We start from the raw sequence: 20,661 nt of genomic DNA, 5'->3' as shown, positions 1-20,661 counted from the left end.
AAATTTTGAAACTATAGATTTTGTAGAAGTCTATCAAATTCTGTCCAGATCGAGTGATATTTAAATGTATATATTTGGGACAAATCTTTATATATAGCCCCTAACACATTTGACGGATGTGATATGGTATCGAAAATTTAGATCTACAAAGTGGTGCAGGGTATAATATAGTCGGCCCCGCCCGACTTTAGTCTTTCCTTACTTGTTTTTTTCTATAGAATTTTTTTTTTAAATTATATTTATACAGAAAATTTGCTGAAAATTGTATTTCGATTGAAAATTTTCTGAAAATTTTATTTCTATAGAAAAATTTTATTACTATAGAAAATTTTCTGAAAATTTTATTTCTATAGAAAATTTTATCAAAATTAATTTTATTTCTATAGAAAATTTTATTAAAATTAATTTTACTTCAATAGAAAATTTTGTCAAAATCTTATTTCTATAAAAAAAAATTTTGTCAATATTTTATTTCTATGGGAAATTTTGTCAAAATTCTATTTCTATAGAAAATTTTCCGTAAATTTATTTCTATGGGAAATTTTGTCAAAATTCTATTTCTATAGCAAATTATATAAAAATGTTATTTCTATAGAAATTTTTGTTAAAATGTTATTTCTATATAAAATTTTGTCAAAATTCTATATCTATAGAATATTTTCTGAAAATTTTATTTTAATGGAAAATTTGTTCAAATTTTTATAGAAAATTTGTATAGAAAATTTTCTGATATTGTATTTTTTACAGAAAATTTGTTCAAAAATTTTATTTCTATCGAAAATTGTAATTCCGACCCCTGAAAATGTTTACAATATCAATTAATTTTAAAGCATAGTTTTAGGTGTTTTGAATTTCTCCACTAGTCCATGTTAGTAACTCTCTTATTTTGAAGCATAATTTCAGGCGTCTTTATTTTTTCCATTACTCCGGACAGCTTCTTTTATTGCTTTTCAGAATCTTTAGATAATTTCCCCATTTACTTTTGATTTCTTAAATATTAAGTTTTTACATCGAGGCCCCTTAGTGAATACCATCTCACCAAAATTATCTTCTGGCTCTGTAGCATAACCACTGGTTTCATGATCATCATTTAAATCATTTTGCATAGTATTAGAGAATCGATTCAAAAACTGGAGCATATTATCAGCAGAACGATGTTTTGGTATAGAGTCATTCAGTGCTAAAGAATTTTGGGTGTGAAGATCAAAAGACAAAGTATCGGCAATTGGAATTGAAGCATTGTTGTAATTGTCCTTTTGTTGGATAAATGTCACAGAATTTATACCCCCATTTTGATTATCCATGTTGAGTGATATGGAACTCTGTGTATTAAGATCAGAAGATAATTTATTGACAATTGCTGTTGAAGCATTGTTGCAATTGTTCTTTACTTTGTTAGGTGTCACAGAATTCCCAGTCCCATTATGATTATCCACAAAAGTTAAATACTCCTCCCCTTTGTTATCGATATTTTTCTCAAAGGCATCGTTAACAATTTGTTCACCTCCACAATTTCGTGACAAACCCTTACATTTACAATTAGGATTGTGCAAATGAAATTTTTCTCCATGTTGTATATTCCCACAACATCGTATAGAGCGCTTCGTGCAGCAGTTCGAATAATGTTGATCATTATTTACAATTCTTTCAAATTCCTCAACATCAAAAATCATACATTTGCGAGTTTTTGAACTATTGCGTTCAGTGGGATATATCTCACATTGACACTCCTTATTGTGGCAATTGATGGAGTTACTTCTTTGATTTTGTTGATTTCCTTTTTTCATTTCATTCTTTTGGAGATGATCTAGCAATATGCGAAATTGTCCCATATTATATTCAGTTTGTTCAGTCATTTCTGAAAATAGAGATAAAGATTTTAATGTACATCATAGATGATTAATTTGGATTTTAAGAAAAGCAACAAATTTTATTTTCATACGAATAAGGATGTCAACACAATATGGCTACAAACTCAATTAGACGGCGGTAAGAAAATTGGCACCTGGTATGAAAACTTTAGTTCACTTTCTGCGATCTATAAGCTTATAGGTAATTATTGAAGCGAGCCTACAATTTCCCTACTGAAACCTTCGAGTCTGCAGTTCCCATTCTTCAGAGCATATTCGAGTCTGCAGTTCCCCTTCCGAGACTTCTGGGCCTATAGTTTTTCTACTGCAACTTTCGAGTCTGTAGTTTCTCTTCTAAGACTTTCGGGCCTGCAGTTCCCCTACTAAAGGCTTCGAATCTATAGTTCGAATCATAGTTCTCTGCTATGCTAAGTATCACAAAGCTTCCCTAAATGGTTTCACTGCCATGTGGAACGCCGTTTCGACTCACTAAAACTATTTAGTCCATAGTAAGAATATAGGTGAGCCCGAAATAACGAACTTCTAATACACAAGGTCGTGGGTTCGATTCCTGCTACGACCGAACACCAAAAAGTTTTTCAGCGGTGGAGTATCCCACCTCAGTAATGCTGGTGACATTTCTGAGGGTTTCAAAGCTTCTCTAAGTGGTTTCACTGGAATGAGGAACGCCGTTTCGACTCGACTATAAAAAGGAGGTCCCTTGTCATTGAGCTTAACATGTAATCGGGCAGCACTCAGTGATAAAGAGAGAAGCTCACCAATGTGGTATCACAATGGACTGAATAGTCGAAGTGAGCCTGATACATCGGGCTGCCACCTAACCTAACCTTGCCGTAAAACTACTTGGAGTAGCTTTGAAGCACTCACAAATGTCACGGGACATTACTTAGCGGGCATAAACCACCACTTAAAAGTATGTTGGTGTCGGGTTGAAATTGGATTTGAGCCCATTCCGCTTTATATACAAGGAAGGCATGCTAATCATTGCACCGATGTGGCTTCTATACAGCAGAGCTCTTATCGCTTGAACTTCCCCTGCACGAACTTATTGGAACTTATTCCCCATTTACTCATTTTACTATCATAGTGCACCAACTTGCTCGTCCCATGGTAAAATTGTCTAATTAGGCTACGAAGTGTTTCAAGGTAATTTTCTAATTTGGACCCAAGCGACTTTGTTTTATTTTCCATCTTAAAAATAAACTCGATTGACAAAAATGTCAACCGATTGAAGGGGTCCTCGCCTTCATGAAGCCAATTTATATTAGACCTCTTGGCGAAGAGAAACTTATAACAAGTATATACCGCCTTAAGTTCGGCCGGGCAGAATCCATGAATACCCACCACCATGAATCATACTCGCCGCCTGAATTTCAGACAAATCGAATAAAAACTGCCAGGCTAGAAGGGTATACTAACCCTTGCACCACGGAGGCTTCCATCCACTTATCCATAATAGCAGAGTGCTTATAGCTTGAAACATCCCTGCACGAAATATTGGGACTTGTTCCGCAAGAAGTAAAATCGTCCAAATCGTAAAATGGTCAAAAAATGGACCAATTCACTCCATATTCGGTACTCTTATGTGTGTACCCTAAATACCTATAGATTTCCAATTTCAGGCAAATCATATAAAAATTTCGATGTCTGGATGTTCAAGATGCCAAATCGGGAGATAGGGCTATATAGACCGTTCCTCACCATATATTTTGTATATGCCAATTAATTGATCTAGAATAGCTCTAGATCTTGAATTTCATCTCCCAAATCGGGAGATCGAGCCCCATTTAGGTTGCACCGAAGCATGGACGATACAAACTATTTTCGAGACGATACAAAATATTTTGGACCCAAAATACCTGTAGATTTCCAATTTCAGGTAAATCGGACAAAATCTACAGCGTCTAGATAGTCAAGACTCCAATTCGGGAGATCGGTCTATAGGGGGCTATAGCGAAACATGGACCGATACACTCCATCTTCAGCACACTTATGTGTGGTCCCAAAATACCTCTAGATTTCCAACTTCAAGCAAATCGTTTAACAATTGCAGTGCCTAGATGCTCAATACCCCAAATCGGCAGATCGGGTAATATGGGGGATATAACGAAATAGAGACCGTTTCTCACTCTATTCGCCACACCTATTTATGGACCTAGAATACCTCTAGATTTCGGGCAAATCGGATAAAAATTGGGATGTCTAATAGCCCGAGAATTCAAATCGGGAGATAGGTCTATATTGAGGCTAAACCTAGAAATGGACCGATTCACACCATATTCGGCACTCTTATGTGTGTACCCAAAATACTTCTAGACTTCTAATTTTCGATAAATATTGCGATATGTAAAGGGTGATACGGTCAAAATTTGATCAAGGGAAAGCGCGTGTAAATCGGTGAAATCGTTTATTTAAAAAATCAAATTAAATTTCTTTTTCAAGTTCAATTAGTATAAAATTCAGGAAAAATATTCAGTTAGGCTTTCGCTTTTCCAAATCCGAATTGCCGGGCCTCACGCTTGACACCTGCCATCAGATTTGGTCTTCATTAGGTTCCGCTTCACAATAGTCCAGTATTTCTCAATTGGGCGGAGCTCTGGCGTGTTGGGAGGGTTCTTGTCCTTGCGAACCACCTGCACGTTGTTGGCGGCGTACCACTCCATGGCCTTGGCAAGATGCCAAATCCGGCCAAAACAGTACGGAACAACCGTGTTTCTTCAGGAAAGGCAGCAGACGTTTATTCAAACACTCTTTCACGTAAATATCTTGGTTTTACGTGAAAGAGAGGTGTGCACGTGACACGAAATTGTCGTGACTCACGAAAATTTTCGTGACTCACGCGTTAGTCGTGAGTCACGCTCATGGCAACGGCGTGAGTGTGCGTGAGCGTGATTAACATACCAAAATGTCGTGCGTGAGTGTGAGTCACGAAAATATTATCTTCGTGAGTGTGCGTGAGTAAAGATTTACGCTCACGAAAATAATCCCGCTCACCGACATAAAACGCTTAAGACTTTTATTCATTTACAATTTTAGTGACAGCTGGGATGTTAAGAGTGTAATAACGCTCTCGATTTTAATAATGCTCATGTTTTCAGACACGTCGCTAAGGTAAATTACTCAAAAAATTGTTCGTGAGTCACGACATTTTTCGTGAGTCACGATATTTTTCGTGAGTCACGGTATTTTCGTGAGTCACGACATTTTCGTGCGTGAGTGTGCGTGAGTACACATTTTCTTTTCGTGAGTGTGCGTGAGCGTGAATCCTACCAAACAATATCGTGCGTGAGTGTGCGTGAGTAACATTTTTCCATCGTGAGTGTGCGTGAGCGTGAGTAAAATACTACTCACGTGCACACCTCTAGTCACTACCTTCTTGTAAGTCGATAGTCCGGCTCGTTTTTTGGCTCGATGCACGATTTGCGGCATCTCGCAGAGAGAGGTTACGGTTTCGCTTGAAACTACCGGCAACTCTCTTTGTCGTCTCAGCGGCTTCCGGTTTTCGATTTCCCCCCGATCCAGACTTCCTGGCTGTCGACAAACGTTCCCCAAATACTTTAATTACATTTGTAACGGTTGGTTTGGCAACTTTTAGCGATTTTGTCAGCTTTGCGTGCGAGTAGCTCGGATTTTCGCGATGCGCGAGCAAAATTTTGATACGCTGTTCTTCTTGCTTGGACGGCATTTTGACAACTAAAGAGTGAATTCCAAAATCAAAATAGGAGCAACATTCTACACATACACACCTTCAAAATGAGGGGTGTTCAGGTTTTTTAAATGCAAAATTGAAAGAAATACGTCAACTTTATATTGACCAAATTTTGACCGTATCACCCTTTAGAAGCCCGAGAATCAGGAAATCGGAAATGGACCGATTCACACCATATTCTCTTTATACCGTGTATAACCACAATACCTCCGATAAAACTTGCAGTGCCTTAAAGCCCATGAAGTCAAATTGGAAGATCCGGCCATATGGGGGCTATACCGAAGCATGGACCGATTCGCACCATATTCCGCACAATTATGGACCTAAAATACTTCCAAATTTCCACTTTCAGGCAAATCGGATAAAAATTGCGGTGTCTAGAAGTTCAAACCCCGTAATCGAGGGTCCGTTTATGTGGGGGTATATCAAAACATGGACCGATATAGCCCATCTTTGAACTTGACCTTGAAAACCTCAGCACCATTATATGGTCCCGCAGGAAGCTCCAGAAATTGATATTTTCCAGAAAAGGAAAAGAGGTTAAGCACCGCTGAATCATTACACGTTGAGCTTACATTCTTGGTTCACAATTCTCCTCTCTCTAGAGTCCGAGGGAGCCACCGTGGTGCAATGGTTAGCATGCCCGCCTTGCATACACAAGGTCGTGGGTTCGATTCCTGCTACGACCGAACACCAAAAAGTTTTTCAGCGGTGGATTATCCCACCTCAGTAATGCTGGTGACATTTCTGAGGGTTTCAAAGCTTCTCTAAGTGGTTTCACTGGAATGTGGAACGCCGTTCGGACTCGGCTATAAAAAGGAGGTCCCATGTCATTGAGCTTAACATGGAATCGGGCAGCACTCAGTGATTAGAGAGAAGTTCACCACTGTGGTATCACAATGGACTGAATAGTCTAAGTGAGCCTGATACATCGGGCTGCCACATAACCTAACCTAACCTAACCTAGAGTCCGAATGGCATCTCATACTACGTGTGAAAGCACTTCGGAATGGCTTGAATCCTCCAGAACTACTGAGAGTAGATGAAAAACTAAAACACTTTCGGTGTTCGGCCGAATCTATGTAGAAACACAGAAAAAAATTTCACGAAAATTTTTCCAATTAAAATCTTAATTGAGTTTTAGAAAATATTCAATTAAAAATTTAATTGATTCAACAAATTTTTTAATTGAAATAAAAATCAATCACACAAATTAATAGTATCAATTAAATATTTAATTGGATCAATTAATTTTTTAATTGACTGTCAATTAATTTTTTAATTGATACTATCATTTCTGTGATTGAAGACATTTCAATTAAAAAATTAATTGGATCAATTAATTTCGTGATTGAATCAGAAAAAATTTTTTTGTGTGAACGCATGAATTTCTTGTTGTAAGGAGGCATGCTACCTATTACATTGACGTGGCACTATAGAGAAATGTTATTACTACGCTTAATGCCATAATCTACTCACTTTGCATTAGACCACAGTAAAGTTGTGACATCATATTTTCATGATTCTCCAATTTCATTTGCAATTCATTGATTCTCTTCAATATTTGATGAGAACATCCAAAGGAAATTTCTTTAATAGAATTTTGTAGAGATTCCAAAATATTATCTGAAATAATATTAAAAAACTCAATACATGATTCTTCAAAGGGTTTCCTATAGTGTTCATCATCAAATTGATTGCTACCACTGGGTTTCACTCGACATGAAGGTATTGTATAGGAAGATTGTGATGTTAAGGGATTTGCACATGGAAAATCTTCTACTTCACATTCTTCATCGATAATATCCAAATAGGGTTTCGTTTTCAACTGGGAGTAGGTTCTATTGGATTGGGAGGGATGTTGTGTTGTAATTGGCCTGGGTAGTTTACTTCTCATATTTGTTTGGCCATTTTCACGTTGGATCGTTTCACATTTCCTAAATGTTGTCTTAAATGTGGCAGTAGTACAGTGAACATCAGTTTCCGAAGTATTCCATGAACTGTCCATACATGCTCCGGAAGTTGGCTTTATATCTCCATAGGATTGTTTGGGAATATGGCTATGTGTGGTTTCTACATTTTTACCATCGACATTTTTGTAATGACATCTAAGAGTCACATTATCATCTGTGATGACATCGAAGATATCTTCTCGAGAAGTTTCGGAGATCTTACAATTTCTTCCTTGATTCGTAAAGAGATTATTATTATCCTCCAAATTATAGAATTCAGACCTATCTTCTAATGACTTCCCTAGGGTTCCAGACTCTTTTTTAACCAAATTTTCCAAATTATTATTTGCTCCATTATTCAGATCTTCTTTTGAAGATTTGGCTTTCTCTTGTGAATTCTTCGCTATGGCTTCTTTATTCTCTGCTTCTTGATTCTTTTTATTATTTTTCTTGGGGGACGACTTTGAATATTTCTTCCCGGTATTAGTTTTCACATTGTTCGAATTACTCGGTATAGCAGATAGTGGTAAAGGCATCTTAGAAAATTTTATAAAAGATGATTGTTGTCGCGCGTTGCATATACTCTGATGACCTCTACACGTTTCACATATTGCCGATGGCTGACAATTCACCATATCATTGCAGTTATTAAGTTCATCACATTCAGAATTATTGCCGATTGGCTTAGGCCCACAATAACCTGAATACATTTGCTTGCAAAACTATCTAGATGAATGAAAGTGAGATATGGGCTAACCTTAGATTTAGAATTAAGCGGAAAATTTAATTGCATTTGAAATTTTTGGAAAATTAAAGGCGGGAAAATATTTAAAGAACTAAACAAAAATATGGAAATGTCAAAGGAATGTAAGTAATAGCTGTCATAGAACTATTAAAGGCATTAAAATCTAAGGTATTGCCAATCATTTAGCTGGTGGGAATTTTTTATAATTTTGTGATGGTGAACTTCTCTCCGGAATCAATGCTATTTTATAGCCCAGTCCAAATGGCGTTTGTTGAAACACTCCGAAATATTACGAGCATTACTGGGAGAAAATGCCTTTGGTGTTCGATCGAAACAGTATTTGAACCCATGACACGGTTGTCATTTGAGCCAAAAATAACACAAGGGAACAATGGTTCTATTGATTAAGAACTGAATATTGTTTTTGAGGTTATTAGGGACGCTAAATCCAAATCTGCACTTGGTTTTTCTCGAATTTTCGAGATATACCGTCATGTTCAAAATTAAGGTACTTCCGCTACATATATGGGAATAACTCGAAAACGGTTCACCATATTAAATTAAAAAAAATCAGTAAAAATTTGCTATAAATTTCAAATCAACACTAAACAAGTATATACGGCCGTAAGTTCGGCCAGGCCGAAGCTTATGTACCCTCCATCATGAATTGCGTTGAAACTTCTTCTAAACACTGCCATCCACAATCGAATTACTTAAGTTGCGGTAACGCTTGCCGATGGCAAGGTATCTTAAAACCTCCTAACACCATCTTATAATTGTATGTAAGTCCATACGTAGTATATATTAAATCAAACAAGATCGATCCAATACGTATATAATTCAGTTTGACAAAGTAGACATAAAATATTGACAAAATTTTCTACAGAAATAAAATTTTAACAAAATTTTCTATAGAAATAAAATTTTCACAAAATTTTCTATAGAAATAAATTTTTGACAAAATTTTCTACAGAAATAAAATCTTGTTAGATTATTTTTGGCTCGAGTGGCAACCATGATTATGAACCGAATGAAATTTGAACAAAATTTTCTATAGAAATAAAATTTTGACAATGATGAAAATTTTATTATGAACCGAATAAAATTTTAACAAAATTTTCTCTACAAATAAAATTTTGACAAAATTTCTATAGAAATAAAATTTTGACAAAATTTTCTATAGAAATAAAATTTTGGTAGACTATTTTTGGCTCTAGTGGCAACCATGATTATGAACCCATATGGACCAATTTTTGTGTGATTGGACCAATTTTGGTATGGTTGTTAGCGACCATATACTAACACCACGTTCCTAATTTGAACCGGATCGGATGAATTTTGCTCCTCCAAGAGGCTCCGGAGGTCAAATCTGGAGAACGTTTTATATGGGGGCTATATATAATTATGGACCGCTATGGACCAATTCTGGCACGCTTGTTAAAGATCATATACTAACACCATGTTCCAAATTACAACCGGATTGGATGAAATTTGCTTCTTTTGGAGACTTCGTAAGCCAAATCTGGGGATCGGTTTATATGGGGGCTATATATAATTATGAACCGATGTGGACCAATTTTTGCATGGTTGTTAGATACCATATACCAATATCATGTACCAAATTTCAGGCGCATCGGATGAAATTTGCTTCTCTTTGAGGCTCCGGAACCCAAATCTGGGGATCGGTTTATATGGGGGCTATATATAATTATGGACCGATGTGGACCAATTTTTGCACGGTTGTTGGAGACCATATACCAACACCATGTACCAAATTTCAGCCGGATCGGATGCAATTTGCTTCTCTTTGAGGCTTCGCAAGCCAAATCTGGAGATTGGTTTATATGGGGTCCATATATAATTATGGACCGATGTGGACCAATTTTTGCGTGGTTGTTAGAGACTATATACCAACATAATGTACCGAATTTCAGCCGTATCGGATGAAATTTGCTTCTCTTTGAGGCTCCGCAAACCAAATCTGGGGATCGGTTTATATGGGGGCTATATATAATTATGGACCGATGTGGACCAATTTTTGCATGATTGTTAGAGACCATATACCAACACCATGTACCAACTTTCAGCCGAATCGGATGACAGATGCTTCTCTTAGAGGCTCCACAAGCCATATCTGGTGATCGGTTAAAATTGGGGCTATATATAATTAAGGACCGATATGGACTAATTTTTACATGGTTGTTAGAGACCATATGCCAACATCATGTACCAAATTTCAGCGGGATCGGATGAAATTTTCTTCTCTTTTAGGCTCCGCAAGCAAAATCTGGGGATCGGTTTATATGGGGGCTATATATAATTATAAACCGATGTGGACCAATTTTTGCATGGTTGTTAGAGACCATATACCAACACCATGTACCAAATTTCAGCCGGATCGGATGAAATATGCTTCTGTTAGAGGCTCCGCAAGCCAAATCTGAGGGTCCCTTTATATGGGGGCTATACGTAAAAGTGGACCGATATGGCCCATTTGCAATACCATTCGACCTACATCGATAACAACTACTTGTGCCAAGTTTCAAGTCGATAGCTTGTTTCGTTCGGAAGTTAGCGTGATTTCAACAGACGGACGGACGGGCGGACGGACATGCTTAGATCGACTCAGAATTTCACCACGACCCAGAATATATATACTTTATGGGGTCTTAGAGCAATATTTCGATGTGTTACAAACGGAATGACAAAATTAATATACCCCCATCCTATGACGGAGGGTTTAAAAAGTTCAATTTTGTTCCTTTGTGTAACAACCAAAATTTCGAGAAAATTTTACAAAACACCTACCAAACAAAACATAAATTATTTTGCAATATTTTATATCTATATAATTTTTTTTTTTGCATAATTTTATTTCTATTGACAATTTTGTCAAAATTTTATTTCTATAGAAAAATTTGTCAAAATATATTTTTTTTGAAAATTTTTTAATAATTTTATTTCAATGAATAAATTTTGTCAAAATTTTATTTCTATAGAAAACTTCGTAAAAATTTCATTTCTATAGAAAATTTTGTCAATATTTTATTTCTATGGAAAATTTTATCAATTTTTTATTTCTATAGAAAATTTTGTCAAAATTTCCTTTCTAGGGAAAATTTTGTAAAAATTTTATTTCTATTAAACATTTTGCAAAATTTTATTTCTATTAAAAAACAATTCGTAAAAAATTTATTTCTATAGAAAATTTTTATCACAATGGACTGAATTGTCTAAGTGAGCCTGAAATTTAATCGGGCTGCCACTTTAAAAAAATTTTGTTAATCTTTTTTTCTTTTGTCAATATTTTATTTCTATAGAAAACTTTGTCAAAATTTTATTTCTATAGAAAATTTTGTCAATACTTTATTTCTATGGAAATTTTTATCAAATTTTTATTTCTATAGAAAATGTTATCAAAATGTTATTTCTTTTGAAAATTTTGTTAAAATTTTAATTCTATAAAAAAGTTGTCCAAATTTTATTTCTATAGAAAGTTTTGTCACAAATTTATTTCTATAGAAAATTTTGTTAATCTTTTTTTCTACAGAAAATTTTGTCAATTTTTTTTCTATAGAATATTTTGTCAAAATATTATTTCTTTTGAAAATTTTGTCCAAATTTTATTTCTATAGAAAATTTTGTCAATATTTTATTTCTATAGAAAACTTTGTCAAAGTTTTATTTTTATAGAAAATTTTGTCAATACTTTATTTCTATGGAAATTTTTATCAAATTTTTATTTCTATAGAAAATTTTATCAAAATGTTATTTCTTTAGAAAATTTTAATTCTATAAAAAAAAGTTGTCCAAATTTTATTTCTATAGAAAATTTTGTTAATCTTTTTTTCTATAGACAATTTTGTCCATATTTTCTATAGAATGTTTTGTCACAATTTTATTACTACAGAAAGTTTTATCAAAATTTTATTTTTATGGAAAATTTTATCAAAATTTTATTTCTATAGAAAAATTTTTCACAATATTTTTTCTATAGAAAATTTTGTCAAAATATTTTTTCTACAGAAAACTTTGTCAAAATTTTATTTCTAAGAAATAAAATTTTTAAATTTTTTTTGCATTTCTTAGAATGTTTTGTCAAAATATTATTTCATTTGAAAATTTTGTCAAAATTTCATTTGTATTGAAAATTTTGACAAAATTTTATTTCTATGGAAAATTTTGCCAAAATTTTATTTCTATAGAAAATTTTGTCAAAATTTTATTTCCATAAAAAATTTTGTCAAAATTTTATTTCTATAGACAATTTTGTCAAAATTTCATTTGTATTGAAAATTTTGACAAAATTTTATTTCTATGGAAAATTTTGCCAAAATTTTATTTCTATAGAAAATTTTGTCAAAATTTTATTTCCATAAAAAATTTTGTCAAAATTTTATTTCTATAGACAATTTTGTCAAAATTTTATTTCTACCCAGCAAAAACTAGGTAACCACATCTCATTACAATTGGCATTACCAGGAGTAAAGCTGTCATTACACGTTGCATTACATTGCGGTGAGTTATAATGACTAACTTGTAATGACAAAAATAAATACTTCTCGGTAATTTTTGAATTGCTATTCTCAAACTTTTAGGCAGTTGGCCGTTAATGACTTAATAAAATAGAATAAATATTGGTACCATTAGGTATAATAATTATTCACATAATTGAGCATTTACTTAAAAAATCAAAAAGATTTTTTTTGCGTTTATTAATGTTCTTGGATCCCATTGAAATTAAAATATGTTTTATTTCGCGAGTCAGGAGACTACTCATTAAGCAATTATGTTTTAAATAAATGCTTTCTTATACCTCATTCACATTACACTTCCAAAATGCACTTAAACTAGATTTCAAATGTCATTTGTCTTGTAAAAAAGGGACTTAAAATCCAGATTTAGATTTCGAACCTAATGTGAATTGGCTATTGGATATATCGATGCCCTCATTCCAGAATACGCTAAGTCGACTTAGCATGTTTTGATGGAGTTCGCTGTTTTTTTATCCTGTCAAAAGTTCGAATTTATTGGACATTTCTATCAAAAGTTATGGTTAATATTGTACTTAGCCTGTGTCTAAAGTTTTAAAAAATGTCCAATCCAAAAAGGGCAAAAAGCTTTGTTCGGCCTAAAGTGGTCTAAGTCATTTTTAGCCATGTTCTATTATCATAAAAAATATGATTTTGAGACCGAAAATAAGGAAATTTCTATCTCATACGGGTTTTGAGAAATTTCAAAAAACAAAACTTGTTTCTTGTTTTCTATAAAATTCACTTTTTAGACTTTGCGCACTTTGGAATGTAGGCATCGATATTATAACGTAATTCACTAATCCAACTCCCTAAAACAACCTACATTTATTTCTATTTTAAGTGTGAAATTAATTTGCGTATAATCTTATTTAGATGATTTATTCGATTTTTTGTTTATTTATACAATACTCGTTTCTGTTCAAGTAGTTCTCCTATTACAGCATTACTCGCCATATTTTGATCCATTGTAATCGGCGATAGAAACAAATATTTTCGAGATTTGGTTGCCTGAGACAACAAGTGGCTATTTTGCACGCTTTGGTGTATCTACGAATAAGTGATTACATATTAGGTGATTATATGCTCTAAAAGCACTACTTATTTCGTGGCCGAAAGTATGCCTGGGGAGAAGTACTTTCCCCCTAGGACATGCGTATGTAAATGTAATCCGGAGCGATGTCAATTAATAAGTGTTTATTCATTTTTTAAACAGGCTTACCTACAGGATTACCGGGTAATGAGGGTTTTTGCTGGGTATAAACAATTTTATCAAAATTTTATTTCTATAGAATGTTTTGTCAAAATATTATTTCATTTGAAAATTTTGTCAAAATGTCATTTGTATAGAAAATTTTGACAAAATTGTATTTCTATGGAAAATTTTTTCAAAATTTTATTTCTATAGAAATTTTTGTCAACATATTATTTCTACAGAAAATGTTATCTCTATAGAATATTTTGTCAAAATTTTATTTCTGTAGAAAATTTTGTCAAAATTTTATTTCAATAGAAAATTTTTGTCAAAATTTTATTTCTTAGAAAATTGTGTCAAACTTTTATTTCTATAGAAAATTTTGTCAAACTTTTATTACTATAGAAAATTTTATTTATATTGAACATTTTCTCAAAATTTTATTTCTATAGAAAACTGTGTCAAAATTTTATTTCTATAGAAAATTTTATTTCTACAGAAAATTTTGTCAAAATGTTATTTCTATAGAACATAGAAAATTTTATTTCAATAGAAAATTTTATGAAAATTTTATTTCTACTGAATATTTTATCAAAATTTTATTTCTATAGAAAATTATGTCAATTTTTTCTAAAGAATGTTTTGTCAAAACTTTATTTCTACAGAAGATTTTATCTAAATTTTATTCCTATAGAAAATTGTATCAAAATTTTATTTCTATAGAAAATTTTATCAAAATTTTATTTCTATAGAAAATTTTATCAAAATTTTATTTCTATAGAAAATTTTGTCAAAATTTTATTTCTATAGAAAATTTTGTCAAAATTTTAGTTCTATAGAAAATTTTGTCAAAATTTTAATTCTATAGAAAATTTTCTCAAAATATTCTCGTATAGAAAATTTGCGAAGTACCTCTTAGTTGGAGAGGAATAATTGGTAAAATCTACCAAAACATCAATAATTCTACCAATCTACTAAACAGTAAAAACTCTACCATTTTTGGTAGAATTCTACCAACTGTGGCAACCGTAACCGTAACCCATCACCCTATGTATGCAATTCCAAGCAAAAACAAATCATATGGCCAGTCATTGATCGACATAGACGGAAAAGTCGGATACCCATGGAAAGAGGCTTAGGCTGTTCTTATGAGGAAGCCAAATATTCGGTCTATTCGCAAATTGAGTCAAAAGAGGAGTAGATTTTTCGCCTACTCAGTCTATTATGTTTCTTCAGAATAAATTCATTTGAAAAATTCCCACATATTTAATTGGCGTTCCCAATACTTCTGTGAGAGAACACATGATAAGAACTACTCACCGTTTCTCAATGTTCCCAGGTTACCATTATCTTTCCCTTTTATCTTATCTTCATCAAAATTTCTAGGGAAATCTTTCACTGAATATTCTACAAAAAAATCTTGCTCATTTTCTTGAAATTCTTTGTTCTCAAATTCCGTAGATGTTGTAAAAATATTGCCAATTTTCGTTTCTTGATCATTTGCCTTATATGGATATAAAATTTCTTCCACATTATCTTCACAATCTTTAAAATAGAACGATGATAGTGAATCATTATCCCAATGATCAGTGTTGAGAAACCCCATGTCCAAAGATTGACAAGAAATTTCCTTAGCTTCGGGTTTTGTTGGAGATGCAAGAAATTGACAACATTTTATGAATTTCTCATTAGAATAACAATCTCTGAGAGAATTGCAAGTAACTTGTGAGAGTTTCTCTATATTTCTCTTGCTTATATCTCCCCCACAGATGCAACAAATCGCACACTGTGACTGGGGTTCATTATCTGTACTGGAAGAGTTCTCCGTGGTCCCTTGGATTTTCAATATCCGGGGATGATGATTGCTTGTCTCGAGATCCAATTCTTTGGTATAATTATCATGAATATGAAATAGTTTTGAGCAACATTTCATAAATGTATCCAATGATTTCTGTACAAAATTGGAAAATTTGTTTATAATATCTCCTGGACATAAGCATGTATCTGGCGATAAATATGAATATGGGGTAAATTTATAGGGATCGGAAGTAGGATTTCCAACAGTCGTATAGTAAGAGGGATGTCTTTCTTCACTTTGATCTTTATGTAGAGATTGGATATTTCTCAAATTCTCGGTTTGTGAAGACATATTTACTCTTCTTATAGGGATATGAGTTTTGGATTTTGGTATGTCACAGTTTATATGTGCTTGGGAGTAGTTTCTCTTCTTTCCATAATTGGGATTTTCTGTTTCTGTTTGGCTAATTGTATGCCTTTTATATATTCCATGTTGCTGTTTTTGTTCTCTCCTTAGAGAATTACTGTCCAATTGAGATTTATATGAAGTTCTGGCTATAAGATTTGTATATTTTCCTTGATCCTCCAGCGAATTTCTTGTTATTCCTGGATTCTCAAATAATTTTCTTTTGACCGGAATAAATGAGCTTTGATCTTTTTCAGGACTCTTAGCAAATTTTCTTTTGTTAGAGGCGTTATAACTTAAAAGAATTTGACTTTCATTATCTATTTCGTTATGATATTCTTTTTGAGTTCCTGAGAGATTTCTTGGTCTCTTTTGGGTTTGTAGTTCTTCAAGATTCCCAAAAGGTGATGCCTTTGGAGGTTTTGTAGAAGTCCTGGATTTTGAATAGGTACTTGGATACTTTTGATTTAATGAATTTCTTGATGATAATCCCTGCACAAAAGTTTGTTGCATTTCACTTTGTTTATCATAAGCAATCATCTGAGGAAAAGATTCAGGATTTTGAATCATAATACAAGTGCAAGGATAACTATTGGATCTTGGATTCATTCGATCTGCATTGATTATATTCGAACTACATTTGTTGAATTTACTTAACCTCTCTTCTGCATCGTCTCCTTGAAGTTTTGAATCACAGGATGGACATAATCTTTGTGGTTGGTTAGCAGATAATTGGAATGTTCTTGGCATATGATTGTCTCTTTCATTTTGTTGATAATTTAATTTTGATTCCTTACAATTCCAACTTGAATTATGCATTGATTCATATGAAATCGAAGCAAATGCATCTCTAGGGCAATCCGGTTTTCTTAATCTCATAGTGACATGATCCTGAAAGCTTTTTGTTTCTTTTTTGGAATACCTAAGTGAAAACAGAAGGTTTTTTTACTCAGATTTATGGAATGTAAGGTTTTATGAAATTAGTATTCCAAAGTCACGGATTCACGGATCACGGAGCAATCAATACGTTCGGTCTTCCTAATGTAACCAAACGAAAACCCTTTAACAATAAAACCACAACGATGAAATTTGAAAACGATTTTGTAGATTTGGTTGAGTATACTATGTGATCAATATGTATTGCAACGAACTTCATTTGGCTATCATTTCTAAATCGCTGATAGTTGACAGATTTATTCCAATGACAATTTATTGTTTACGAACTTACAAATGCATTTTAATCTATTAAATTCAGAAATACAGAAGATGGGCGAAGAAACGGTAACAACACCGGAAATAGTCCGAAAAGTGAAGGCCAAATTTGGCATCAAAATAAATGCCGAACATGATCAGGAAAATGCCCTAAATACAGTATTGAAACACCGGACAGACAAATATTTCAACCGCATTACCATCACACGCAGCACGCGTCTACCAAAAATGGAGGTTCCTCGCTTCACATCTGCCACACAATGGCCACTAAGATACGCCGATCTCAATCCGTTGGACTTTCACGCCTGGGGAATTTAGCATTTGGTGAAACGGCCATCGGATCTTTACATCGAAGACAATAAACAGCCACAATATGTGATTTTGCAGCACGATAATGCGTCGTTCAGACTATAATGCCTGGACAGAATGTCTGTGTTTGTAATGAATTTTGTCGGAGGTAAGTAAAATATCGATAAATGTGTTATCGTTTCTATTATATATTCGAACATAATTTATAGTGTGCCAAATATCTGGGATATATTTGGCTGTCATCCGAATAAACTTATAGTCTGGACGGCGCATAATGATCGGCAAAATGAGAAGTCCTACCCCAACAGGTCAAAGCCACTTGCAAAAATGTTAAACTGATATAAAATTTGATATTTCATTCCAGATATTTTTTGGTTTATGCTTAATTTTTTTTAATATAGCTCTTTACTTTGTTGCATTACATACCAGTCACCCTGTATGGTAGGTACTCTAGACTCAGACTATTCAGTCCATTGTGTTAATACAAGTGGTGTATTTCTCTCTTACTAATGAGAGATATTATGACCGATCTAACGATTTCTTCGCTCTCGGTTATTGCGCGCCCCTCTATTGGTGGTCGGAATATACGAATCCTCCATGGTAACCATTTTGAATATCATTTTGAAAATATATAAATCCAAATTTTACGGTATTTTTGCGAATGAATCGAAACTGTCGAGCACAATCTCAAACGACATTTTAGACCGTGAACTGTGGACTACACCCATCGAACGTGCTCTGAAGATGTCGAAGAGCGTCTCCTCGGCTGGAATAATTATGGCCACCGAATAATTATGGCCACTGCGATTCATTAGATGTAAACCACATCGACCACTTATAGAAAGGATAGCATGATCTCAGTTATTATACTAAGCCGAATAATTGGACCTGTTCGAAATAAAATGCAAACTAAAACGTCTCCACTTGACAAAGAAAAAATTCGATTTCATCACGATAAAGCCACCGTGGTGCAATGGTTAGCATGCCCGCCTTGCATACACAAGGTCGTGGGTTCGAACCCAGCTTCGACCAAACACCAAAAAGTTTTTCAGCGGTGGATTATCCCATCTCAGTAATGCTGGTGACATGTCGGAGTGTTTCAAAACTTCACTGCAATGTGGAGCGCCGTTCGGACTCGACTATAAAAAGGAGGTCCCTTGTCATTGAGCTTAACATAGAATCGGGCAGCACTCGGTGATAAGAGAAGTTCACCACTGTGGTATCACAATGGACTGAATAGTCTAAGTGAGCCTGAAATATCGGGCTGCCACTATACCTAACCTAACCTAACTATGATAACGCACTGGATCATCCTCACCATAGCAAATTGGTCGTATATACCTCACGGTTGCCACTCGACCTACAAATAATCTACCAAAATTTGGAGAACATTTTACCAAAAAATCTACCAAACAAAAAACTTATTATTAAAAAAATATTTCTATAGAAAATTTTGTCAAAATTTTCAATTTTCGGACAGAATTTTATCCAAATTTTATTTCTGTAGAAAATTGTGTCAAAATTTTATTTTTTATTAAATTTTATTTTCAATTTCAAAAATTTCAATTTCAAAAATTTTCAATTTTTTTATAGAAAAAAATTGTGGAGTACATCTTAGTAGGAGAGGAATATTTTGCAAAAATTACCAAAACATCAAAAATTCTACCAATTTACCAAACAATAAAATTTTGCCATTTTTAGTAGAATTCTACCAACTGTGGCGACCGTGGTTGGACTAGAATCTGCTGCAACAGCCACACACTATTTCTGATCTATCTGTCGGGTAGCACCCTGATACGAATCAACATCCAGATTTGATTTATTGAGCTTCCTGAGAGCTCATCTCGAAAATGCTATCAATCAATCTTCTTGAAATTTGGACAAGCGATACCAGTAACCACTTTCGAGAAACTACATTAATGATATGTGGATATTGATTCCTAATTAAATCATCCATATATGACCCTAACCAACACTAATGCTGTTGCGATCTTTTCTCTTTAGGAGTAATTGCAAAGTTCGGTATAAGACCGATGAGATAAAATTTAATCCTTACCTGTCTTCCATATGACTTTGAAAAAATTTCGATCCATGATATTTGGACTTTCTTGGACAATTACTTTTATGTGGGGAGCCCTTTGATTCTTGATATCTATCCTCGAACTCTTCACTTGCACTACAATAACTAATATTATCATAATCTTCTTTATCCTTCGTTGTGATATCTTCGCAATCTCCCAAATCATATTGGGATTCCATGTCAGCAACCATTTTCAAACCATTAACATGCCGATATGGCTTATTATCCTCCAAATTTGATTTCCATTTAGTAGTCATCTTGGTATTTGATGCGTCTCTAGATCTCCATTGACATTTTCCACCGTCGCTTATATCACACGGAGGCCTACATTCACACCATATTTTGCCTTTGGGCCATAAATGGTCTTTATTTGGAACACAATCACTATTCCTTGGATCAAAATACAAATTTTCACTACAACCCTTTACCATATTAGGACAGTGGCCTGGAAGTGGTCCCAAACTTACAGAGTTTGGTAGTTGATATTCCATTCTATTGCATTGTAATTCTTCACAGCTCAAATGTGATGGACAACTTTTTGATCGTTTAGGGACTAGGGGAGTTCCAGTAAGACCCATTAAAAAAGTAAAACTAGGTTGACGTATTTCGTTTATTTTTATATATTTTTATTTCTATTTTTATTTTAACAGAGAATTTTGTAAAATGTTTTTTTTAAGCCATTTATTGAATTTTTTTAATTGACAATAAATTTGTTGAGATGATTGTTTTTAAAATGTCTATTTTATTTTGACGTTATTGTGAATTATTAGGAAACTCATGTAAAATTGGAAGACACATAAGCAAGGCATATCAAGGAAGGTAATTTCAGTATTACAGAAACAACAATGGCCAC

The 20,661-nt window shown here is 33.6% G+C and overlaps 1 protein-coding gene across 2 annotated transcripts; it reads right to left on the bottom strand.

Annotated features, from left to right (window-relative positions):
- Positions 1-648: 648 nt before the first annotated feature.
- Positions 649-20,529, bottom strand: LOC142220375 (uncharacterized). Of its 2 annotated transcripts, XM_075289469.1 has the most exons (4): positions 19,785-20,529; positions 15,325-17,129; positions 1,392-1,858; positions 649-1,322 (listed from the first exon to the last, which is right to left on the bottom strand). In XM_075289469.1, exons 1-4 carry the CDS (start codon positions 20,384-20,386, stop codon positions 960-962), a joined length of 3,237 nt encoding a protein of 1,078 aa, XP_075145584.1. In that variant the 5' UTR covers positions 20,387-20,529; the 3' UTR covers positions 649-959. The 2 variants fall into 2 exon arrangements, with proteins under 2 accessions (XP_075145584.1, XP_075145583.1); XM_075289468.1 differs by having other exon boundaries at positions 649-1,858.
- Positions 20,530-20,661: the final 132 nt, after the last annotated feature.

The sequence above is a fragment of the Haematobia irritans genome, chromosome 1 (assembly GCF_050003625.1).
Source record: "Haematobia irritans isolate KBUSLIRL chromosome 1, ASM5000362v1, whole genome shotgun sequence".
Taxonomy (NCBI): domain Eukaryota; kingdom Metazoa; phylum Arthropoda; class Insecta; order Diptera; family Muscidae; genus Haematobia; species Haematobia irritans.
This window is presented reverse-complemented; position numbering and strand designations above follow the sequence as displayed.